General features: G+C 38.2%; 1 protein-coding gene across 6 annotated transcripts in view; it reads left to right on the top strand.

Moving 5' to 3' along the window:
• Positions 1–284: 284 nt before the first annotated feature.
• Positions 285–11,258, top strand: part of ano5a (anoctamin 5a) — a 32,062-nt gene continuing 21,088 nt past the window's right edge. The window contains exons 1-4 of one of the 6 annotated variants that reach the window (XM_036576000.1): positions 285–586; positions 6,313–6,374; positions 8,015–8,146; positions 10,185–10,226. In XM_036576000.1, the coding sequence (XP_036431893.1) occupies positions 481–586; positions 6,313–6,374; positions 8,015–8,146; positions 10,185–10,226 (342 nt within the window). In that variant the 5' untranslated portion in view covers positions 285–480. The remainder of the gene's footprint in view (positions 587–6,312; positions 6,375–8,014; positions 8,147–10,184; positions 10,227–11,258) is intronic. The other 5 variants (XM_036576002.1, XM_036576001.1, XM_036576003.1 and 2 more) reach the window with 5 other exon arrangements.

Raw genomic sequence — 11,258 nt, 5'->3', positions numbered from 1 at the left:
CAGGGTGCAAAGAGCATCTGTCTAAAATAATTCACTTCTAAGGCACAACATGTTAAGGAGCCTACAAGCCTCAGTTGAGGGTAATGTGGAGTGGCAGCTCACCGGTGCCGCTGTGGTTCCCGCTCTGTTGCGCGCTCCTGAAACACTGAACGAATCGATTCAGAAGGAATCCCTCCAGTGAACTTTGTCTAATGATCTGAATCTTTGCTTCTTTGCTGTGACGCTCTCACCGCTGTGCTGTTGGTTTTAATGTACCTCCGATATTATTACTGCCCTTCTTGAGCTCCTCCCCTTTAACGGCGGGTCGTGTAGCTGCAGTATGTGCTTTGAGACCACTCTGCTGAAAGTGCGCGAGGCGAGGAGGCGCTGAGCTCGCGCGGTGAGGAATCTGGGGCGGAGGCTGGTGGACGGAGTCCCGCACAGAAATAAACGGCGGTCCGGTATTTTCTCTGTGTTAACAGCAAGTGAAACATTTCAAAGATGACTCGGGGAACGGGAAAGTCAAAAGAGGAGACGCTGATTGAGATGAGCGAGGCCGGTTCTCCAAGTGGCGGTGAGTGTCCAGAAGAAGAACCACTAAATAACGGTGCGTCAGTCAGAGAGGACATGAACTCCACTGACACAGCTCAGATAACCTTACGTAGATTCAGTCACTGAAACACACAGACCCCCTTTTTCTTCGGGAAAACTTATATTTCCTTAGTCCAGAAGTTCTGTTTGTGCTCCGCTTCTGAGACGAGGAGGTGAAATGCGCTCCTGAAGTGAACGTTAGCTTCATGAGTTCAGGCGGTTAGCTTCTCGCTTGTATGCTAGCTCAAACCTTGAAGTTGGAGAAGAAAGACTGAAATGAAGTTTTTTTAAACTGTATGATTTACTTTATTTTTTTTACTTTGAAAGGATCTTTTTTAGTTTTAATGAATAAATCGTCGTTTAAACACAGTGTGGCCGTTTGTAGCTAGGTTACAGATTTTATGTCGAAAATCATGTTTAAAAATCAAGGCCATCGTTTACGGATGTGGGCAACAAGGGGTCTAGTAGAATCCGAATTAACTTGGCTTGAATTTACATCAGCGTCCCCTTTAAAAAGTGGCCTCCCGAAGATCTGGAATCCTTTTTAGGAGAAAACAGTCTCTCCCTCCCTCCCTCTCTCTCTCTCTCTCTCAGTGTAGTCATACAGTGGAAATACTCTGTCACCCAGCAGTTGCTATTTTTCTCAGTCAACTGCCTGAGACAGCCCTTTTTTCGCAAAAACACTGAAACACAGAGCTAGGCATGACCCTCTTCCTCCTTAATCTGGCTTATCAAAACATAACCAGAGAACGCCATGAGCAGAAACCACTTTTATGGTTCTTTAAAAGTGCTTTCTTAGGCAAGGTTTTCATACACAGTGGATGGGGTGATGGTAGAAGTTATTGGCAGCAGCAGAGGGATCATTACCAGCCAGTCCTGCCACAAGATGTTGGGTCTGTAAGGCTAGAGTGACCCATGGTGTCCTGTATAAATAGCTGACCATGTGTTGTGGCTCTGACCTCCAAACTATGTGTGTCTCTGTGGAAAAAAGTAATTGTAATATGTGAAAAGACACATTTCCAGCACAGTGATAAAATATATAAAGGAGTGTACTTAAGAAGTGTAATGGGATCAGGACTCACATTTTAGGACCTACCCAGAGGGAGATGAGGTTTCAAACACACGTGCATTAAATGTGTGAGGTGTCACAAGACGTAACATCTCTGCCCACAGCTTGAGAAATTTATATTTCTATATTCTGTATTTGTATATATGTATGGTGGGGTCCAAAAGTCTGAGACCACATTAAAAAATCTTTAATTTTGAAAATGTTTTAACAAAGGCAAGTAAGAACAGGATAAATGTGTTCAGATGACATTGAGGTGGATTTGATCAGCGTGACTCTACTCTGCCATTATAGTAAAAGGGGGACATACCACATGTTAAGAAATTCTGAAATTCAAGTAAACATTTCAGAGATTTTACTTTTCACTCAAACTGTTATGCTGATCATATAATTTTTAATAAATGTATGTGTCAGTGACACTTAGGTCAGTTAAGTTGCGATACTATGAGTGAATAGATTGAATGATGGGAAGCTAATTTAAACTTTCTATTTGTTAAACAAAGATACACATTACACAGTAAGCGCAGAGGAAATGTTTGGACTTATATTAGTTCTGCCCATTTGTAAAACAAATGATGTGACGTTTTAGTGGTATGTGTGTTCATCTTGATGTACTGTCAGTTGCATTTGACAGTGAACTTTATGCTTCTGGTAAGATAACATTAGAATGATAAAATTTAATGATCCAGTTTAGAGGACATAATCAAAGCTTGGCATTGTTTTATCAACACACATAATGGACCTTCTTTCACTTACCGCCACTATAGCCCCACCATGTATAGATATACATACTTTGAACTCCGTTATCATGTACAGCAGTCTCCTTTTACTACAGAGATCCACCTCACAGGGTCTTTTTAGTGAGTAGCAGAATGGTTGCTATGGCAAAAGACAAATACACACTCATGTAGTGATTTTGCACTGGCAAGCTAAACCACCCAACGTCTGCATCATATGTTTCCTGTCTGAACAGGGCAGAATTCATTTCCGGTTTCATTCTGATCGCGCTCACCATAAATGCTTAAAGCGAGGCAGCATGCAGCATATGCTTTATAACAGCAACAGAGAACCAGCAATGCAAAACCTGAGGTTGTTAGCGTAGCAGAAAAGCCGCCTTGGTTTTTAGCCCCAGCAGAGTTATCCTCTAGTGGCTCATCCTTTGCCATCTCTATCTCACCAGTGACCTTTCATGTGTAGGGTGTGTTATGGATTTATTATACATGGAGAATTACCTTGTTGTGTGGCGGTGAGCCTGACAACATGTGATACTAGAGGTTGTAAACTTTGCAACTTATCTACAGTGACAAAGATTTGTTATCTGATGGTTAGTTTTAAAGTTTTAAAAGTAGGCACAATAAGAGATAAGTGCAAGTTTGCTAAACTCGTTATCTATTTTTATCAAGTCCAAGATACCTGTAAATCACTAATTAACACAAAGTAAACAGTATATATATATACACACACACACACACACATATATCATAATGTAATGCTCTAAATATAGTTTTTATATATTTGAACACTGTGTCAAATTGCCTGTTTTGTTGAAAATATGTTAAAATAAGTAAACACATCCTCTACAGGGAACGTAAATGTGGCATTCAAGTGCTTAATACAAGGCAAGACCTTTTGCACAGAACATGTTTTATGCTACAATATGTCATATTCAGTAAATAAACAGTAATTGTGCATTACAGTGTGCAGTAGTGTGTTCTCTGTACAGAACCGTTTCATATGACTGTGTAAACATAGTGTAGATATGCACAGTTGATTGAATATTGTATGTAAATTTGCCAAACTATTTTTTATTTTTCATACACATGTGCTTTGGGTAGCTCTGGGCTTTAGCTAATCTAACTACCATGATAGTTGGTTAAACCTGATAAGTCCAGTTCATAATTTCCGCACACTCTGAGCTTAAAAAGTGTTGTGAAACTGTGTGTCATGCACACAGTTCAAATGCTCTATGTATGTTTAAATCAGTCTACATGTAACACTGCTGTGACTCATTACTCTAAACTGTAGAATAATGCTATCTGGATCTTACCAATTAAGTACAAATTAGGGCTTATTTTATGTAAGTACAAGTCCAGTAGTATTTCTTGATAATTCTAATAGTATCACATGACTGGCTACTATTAAGCCAACATTGAATAATTTAGTGTAAAAACAATTGCCCTTTTTCAAAATAGAAATCATTTGCACACTTGAAAACAGCTTTCTATTTACCACTTCAACTTGTGCTTGATTCTTGGCATTTCCTGATTGTGTGGGAAGAAACGGAAACAGGGCCTAGTCTGTGGAACCCTTTAGACAAAATAGCTAGAATCCAAACAGCTGTGGAGGTTTGTCACTGTGCCTAGTGTTAACTACATATGACATGTGACACTACGTATTGGGCTCAGCACAGTGTGCCCAGACAGTAAATTGGTAATTTATTGGTTTCCTTTTTGTTTTTATATGTTTTACTTACATAAATTACAGCTATTACTAACACAAAATAAAACAAATGTCTGTTTAAGTTCATGAATAAATAAAGTTAGGGTTTCTTTTTTGGTCTTTCTCTATATAAACTCTCTTTACAGTCACTGGGAGTATATGGGAGGTGCAGTTGCTTTTTTGCCAAATCTAAAATTATGAAGTACACTTACAAAAATGAGCCTCTACCTAAACCCTAGCTCTGCATTGCAGTAGCCTGTACATTAACTGGACTAACCCTAGCCTCAGTGTTATTTAAATTTAACCAAAGTAGAGTGTTTTTGCCAGCTGTTTTTTCTAGATTGGGAAATATCTGAGTAAAGTTGAAAGAAGCTTTTAACTTTGTGACTGATTGCAAATGGTTGTAGTGCCAAGGTGGGGCCATTGCTGAAGTCAGACTGAGTGCTTTTCACAGTACTTAGAAGAAGCACAATGATGTAGTTACCCAGATACAGTCATGTGATTATCAACACTAGTTTCCCTGGGCTAACGTTTAAGCCATATTTTTTATGCCATATTTAATTGAAACAGATGTTTTGTATCACATCGACTTTCAGCTTAATCTGATTTCAAAGCTCAAGAGTTGTAAAGATTTCTGCGAACTGCTTTGTGAGTTTTTGAGTCTCATTTTAGAAGAGTCATACTAAAAGTTCCCGTCCTCAGTGGTCATACTTTTCTGAGGATTAGGTGTTTGGACTGCAGGAGTATGCTATCTCTGGACTTCTTCTTACAGTGTGTCACTGCACGTTGTGAAGTTTTTATTCAAGAAGACCACTAATAGCAGTAAAGAAGTAGACTTGGGCAAAATCTATCACACTAAAATTACATATTGCACCAAAAAACACTTTCAGTCAACACCCAGTCTATCACATTTCGTCTGTGTCGAGTATAAAATGGACACCACTCTAATAGTGAAGCAGTTTTTTTTCTTTTCATAACTTCTTTTTGTCAGTGGTTTGTCTCTGGTTCTTCACATGTAAAGAGATAGCTACACCCAGCTGAGACTTTTCATCTGTACCCTGTGATAATTTATCTTAGCTCGTCAGCAGCCCAACCCAAACGCAGGCTTTGCCCAGAGTAAATTTAAAATAGCAGAACAGATTCCTCCCAATATTCAGACTGTTTTTAGATGAGAACATGAGGTGTTCCATTTATTTATTTAATTATTATTGTTATTTCTACTTTGGTGTGGGTTGTCTTGAAAGCTGTTTACTTTTCTGCTTGCCATGCAAATGTTGAATCATTTATGAGTATGGGCTGGTCATATTTTGTCAGCCTTTGTTTGCTTTGAGCAGCTGCGTATGTCTGTATGCAATGTGATTACAGTGCATGTTCTTTTAAAAAGGCCTTTAGTTTTATTTACTAGAAAATGGCATTGGGAAAATGTCAGGGATGTTCACGTACAAACCAGACTATACTGAAACCCTCTGTTTTCAGCGCAAGGGTTAATGATTTAAGACAGAGTGTGCTTAAAGAAGAGGACAGCTGGGCTGTGACTGTTGCATGTGCTGCTGTAATTCTTCACAGGGCTGACAGAAAGCCAAGATATGCTGTTTAGACTTCTGTAGTAAATGACTAAGACAAGTTTAAGATGAGTAAGACACAGGAAATGATGGGCAACTCCCAAGTGTCTCTGCTTAGAACTCTCCGTTGGAATTATATGACATGTTCTAAACTCTAAATTCCAGATCTTATATCATCTGAATTCTAAATGAACCTGCGCTGCCACGATGATACAGTGGTTATAGTTAGGGATACACCAAAAATTGTGATCTGCTGATCTCAGTGTCCGATATTTTTCACAAATCTGCTGATGGCGATGTTGATGCCGAAATGTAAACATTTATAAAATCTAGAAATTGAGTCTAGCTCTACCTGGGCTAGTATTATGGAGAAATGTAATATTTATTTCCGTAGGGCCACAAATTCAGTGAATAAAATGCAAACAATTTAGAGCAGATTCCCAGAGTTGCCTAAACAGTCTGCTTTTCAGGAACACAGTAAATACTTCCATCAAATATTGAATTGAAATATCAGTCAAATCTAAATGTCTATCTGAAGCTGATAAGCTGATAAGCGTCTGACGATACTGGTATGGTTCCAATATCATTGTGCATCCCTAGTTATAGTAATAATTACTTTTTTGTGAACTCTTATCAGTTCTGTCATTTCATTTTCTTTCCATCTCTCTCTCACAGAGGAGAACAATGGCTACCATTCCACTTTGGACAGTGGGTCCCTTCAGCATGACGATGCCAAGGTAATATCTGTCACAATCACAAATATGCTACTTACTCTACAGTCACTATAATAACACTTCGTTAATGCCACTCATGCAAAGAGCACCAGCTGGGGGCCAAAGCAGTCTCACTGTGCAAATTTCAGTTCCTTAACAAGTTAATGAGTAAATCCAATGTTGAGTATCAGTGTCAGCACACAGTACTGTTTTAGTATTGTAAGTGATGTAAAAGAGGGTGATTTGGCACAAAACTGTGGGTACAGTGCTCTGAAGTTATTAGTACACCAAGTGTTGTAAAAGCGATTTGGAGAGTATGACGTGAGGGTATACTAAGCATCACTGTAATCTCTTATCATGTTTACCATGTTGTTACACCCTAGCCTGTTTATACTTTTATTTGGCTTATTGGTACCTTATGATACCTAGTCTTATGATATCTAGCAGTATTTTCCGCTGTCAAGGTGCATTTGAAAAGGAAACCTTGATCAAATGTGTTCGGTCTGACCACCAACCAGTGTTTCGTGCCTTTTCACAGGCGGGACCATCTGTCATGCAAACAACCTCAGAGACACACAGCTTATTTACATATACATTTGCAGAATGTGGCATTTGCAATTTACAATCATAACCAGGCACAGCAGGCATGGTTTAATTCGTTAGTTGTTTGTGTTTTTCTTGTTGTGTGAACTCTTCAGACTATTCTGTGCTTAGTTAAAAAAAATGCACAGTGGGGTCCAAAAGTCTGAGACTGCAATGAAAATCTGTTATTTTTTTATTTAAACCTGGAAGTAACAACAGAAAGTTTTAGTATTTTGAAAAGCTGAAAACAAAGAAAGATGAAGGAATATAAAATATTCAAGATTCTTTACTATTTCTAAGGCAGTGTTCAAATTTAAGCATATTTGTGACCATGTTAAGGCCACTGTGCAAAAAGATTTTTTTGTCTTATTCCTTCTATTCCTTCTAGACTACATGCCACCTCAAATGCTGTCATTAAAGCAAAAGGGGCAAACCAAATACTAAGAAATTCGGAATTCCTAATCTAAGATTCTAATGTTCTCACACACATTGTTATGCTGCTAATATAATTTTAATGAAATACTGTATTAAATCAGAAAGGAGTGCCAAATAGAAGCATTTTTACCAGTGGTCTCAGACTTTTGGACCCCACTGTATATATTGTTGGTCTTTTCAGACTTTTAGATTACAATGCAAGCTATTAGCAGGATTACCTTTTAGTGTTCACTGTTTGTGTGTGTCTTTCTTCTGTATGCGGGTTTGTGTGAGCGTTTCAGGGCGGGATCAGGAAGTATGAACCAGTATGTACAGGAAACCCCCTTTTACCGGGGACCTCTGTTTTGTTGTTGGCTGCAAATAGCAAGAATACTGAAATAGCAGCCATACAGACGCACCTGTGATAGAAATCTGTTACATACATTTTGCTTAATGTTGTGTGTGTGGTTGCCTAAGAAACCTCTGAGAAATAGTTTTAGTACTGCTACTATCAGATTGTGTGATCTTTTATCTGTTGTGAGCATGCTCTATCTCTCTCACTGTCTCTGCAGAGTTTTTTGTGTTCTTGCTCACTTCCCTCATTTTTTCCTCTTTTCTTTTCTCCTCTTAACCTAAACTGTCCGCTACTTCCTTCTCTCTCTCTGAAGTCTTCATCCAGTCTTTGTTCGGAGTGCTCTGGCACAGTGTCGAAATGCTCCAGTCAGTCCTCAGTGCTTGTGTGTGATCAGTGTGAGAAAGAACACACTGAACCTGTTCAACATCTTTCCAGCCTTGCAGGGGTAAGAAGTGTGTGGGTGTTGTATTATTCAATGCTCAGGGATGATTTCCCACATACAGATTATCAATGCAGATTCTAGGAATATTATGCATAATGGATATTAATTTTTTTTCAGACCAGCTATGAATTAAGTCTAATTAGATCCTATACCATTTGATGGGCCTATATCAAGGAAAACTGAATTTCCCTCTTTTTTAATAAAACATGTTTGATGTAGTATGTAAACACTGTTTTGAAATATAGAATTCTGTCCCCAGTCCATAAAGTTACAGGTGTCATCAAAAACAACACATTTACATATTCTTCTATTCAGCTGATATCAGTTTAGCCCCGTTCATTCATTCTGATGTAATTAGGAGTGTTTCTGTGCAGACTGCTTTTTCAATGAGGCACAATGCACAAAGCCAATATGTATCATTCAGAGAGGCCTTGTAAGAACAGCCTGTTTAATTCTAAATGATAAAGAGAGTTTGGAAATTGGTTACATAAAACTAAATTATGACTGTGTTTGGTACACAAACCCACACAAATGTCATAAGTGAATGTCAGTGGACAAAATAAAATACCAAAAAAAAAAATAGGATATGGCTCTTTTAAATTATATGTGATAGCAGACATAGTGACATAAATTATAATGGTTTCTACTGTTGTCTTAAAAACAAACTCAATGAAATAATAGCAAAATCAACCTTGACATTTCTTGGTGCAAAAATGACAACACAAATCATTAAATTTGTTTGATGTTACTCATCTAGGTGTCCAGCATGTAACTTTGGCCCAATCCTATTTCACTCCTTGCCCCTACCACTTAGGCCTAACCCTCCATTTTGCGTGTTCATGCCTAGTGGTATCCGGATTCTTGTTGGAATAGAGGGGTAGGACGAAGTGTTATGGCGACATGGCCCTCCAACAGAGGCTTTTCAGGAGTGTTGCGAGAAACAACACACAAATCAGTATAAACACGTTATGTGTGTATCACAAATGGGTTCATCGAACATTAACAGAATTCAAAGTCACTAACGTTATACACACTAGCATGCTATGTAGCTAGGCTAACTACAACAAAACATGTTTGCAGCCTATCCCACATACCACAAACCAATCCACCAGCATTCCAGCATTGAAGACGACTTCATTTTCCAACATTTCTCCAATTTGCTGCACACAACTCCTAAATGATACTGGCTGGCATATCGTAAATGTCTTTCAAAACTCGTCTCTTGAAAGGTTGTTCCATTTCGTAGAGGAAGATTTAAACCACTACCCCTTGTAACTCATTTACACTCAAAAACAAGGGATAAGGGTAAAAATAAGAAATGGGATTGGACCTTAATTGGTGTCTGGAAAGTTTGCTCTAATTTTTTTCTCTGGCTACAAGGAAAATAATGTTCAGTTGTTTATAGCTGGTTTGTGTTAATGTCAATGCCACTGTTAGTTTGAGCTTGGTGTCAGTGCCACTATGTAAATAAGCTATAAACTTCACTGATTAAGCTTCTTGCCCTTTGGTTGTTGTAGTTATGACCATGGCTTGTTAGTGTGATGTTTAGCCCCTCCTTATTTTCAGTTTTTAGGAAGGGTAGGTTGAGATTTAGGCAGAATTCCTGTGGGACCCACAAGATTACAGGAACACAAGGCTGACTGGGGAGGGCAAGAATCAAATCAGTAGCTGGCGAGGTTCAAACAGAGTTTTGCAGCGAGGCTCAAACTGATTTTTTACACTGTGATAATGTCAGCATTAGTCCTGCTTCTTTTAACCACAGAGAACACTGTGTTTGTCTACGGTAGACAAAGAAGAAGACAGTACAGTGGTGGAAAGTTATGTTTACAATTATTATGACAATCAGCAGACCATTAATATGCTTAATGAAAAAGTATTGACAGAACAGGAAAGATTTTAAAATATTAAAGCAGTGCAGACATGAATTTCCTTTGTCAAGATGTCTAAACTCAGGTGGCATGCTGTTGTGCCTGTGTAAGACTGGTGTACAGCGACTGTGCTGTGTGTGTTTGCGCTTTTTTCACATTTTTAATCCCCACAGATCTGGAGGAAGAGAACACTGTTTCTGAAGTATCGCTCAAGGGTACGACACGGTAAAGAGGGTTGAACTGAGTTTTTTTGTGGCTTCATAGAATGCTGTGAATGTGTTTTGTTTGGCTTGTTTGCCTGATAACATGCTGTGTGGTGGTCATTACTAATTTTCTGAAGTGCATTAGTTTTGATAATCATCAAGTATTTTGTAAAGTAGTTTTTGCTCTATAATGCATAAAGTAAAATAAAATGACATGATTGCTGTAGAGGTTAAAAGGTACGTTGTCAGCTTTTGATATTTCTCCCCCCGTTTTAGATGTACCATCTAGAAATGATACATTTTTTTCTACGTATTTGTGACATTTAGGGAGCAGACGTGCTTGGACAGACATTATGTTGAATATTTGAATACTGATTAAGAACTGATTTCATATAATTTCCATGTCGTGATAAAGGAATGATGTGGTATTTAGACGATCAGATCCTGGGTCCCATGCCTGTCTGTGAGTTGTTGTTATTTACTGCTTCTTGTGGCCTTCAGAACTCTTTGTGTTTACATTTTCTGCTGGTCTAGATTTGATGATTGCTTTTCACTCCAAAAAAATATCCCAAATTAGTTACAGTAAGTTTTCCCCTCTATCACATGGTAGTTTTCTCCCTGCATGATTGGTACAATCACAGCCAGTTTCCTCCCTGCGCGGTTGGTACCAGCCTGGGAATGTGAGCCATAACACATTCTTTTTGCATGAATCGCTGCATCATTTTTGACCTGCTGCCCATGTAACATTATACTATTGCTTGATGTGCTTAGAAGAGAACAATGCTCAATTCTGTCTGTAAGATGTAGCAGAAATGTTTAGTTAGCTAGCATCACTGTGTATCAGTGTGAGAAAGGAACTACTGTTCATTGTAAACGTTCGTAATCAATGAGATAATGACCTATTGTAGTTTTTCACTTTTTTCTATAGATTTTAGTGCTAAAAAAACTGCAGAAAATAATTTCTGCTTATTTGCTGGGTTTAACATATTGGAAAAAATGAAACATAACATATCAAATAAAATATTAAATGCTGTCAAAACACTG

The sequence above is a fragment of the Colossoma macropomum genome, unplaced genomic scaffold (genome assembly GCF_904425465.1).
Source record: "Colossoma macropomum unplaced genomic scaffold, Colossoma_macropomum, whole genome shotgun sequence".
Lineage (NCBI taxonomy): Eukaryota > Metazoa > Chordata > Actinopteri > Characiformes > Serrasalmidae > Colossoma > Colossoma macropomum.
The sequence above is the reverse complement of the archived record's forward strand: the minus strand, read 5'-3'. Positions and strand labels throughout refer to the sequence as shown.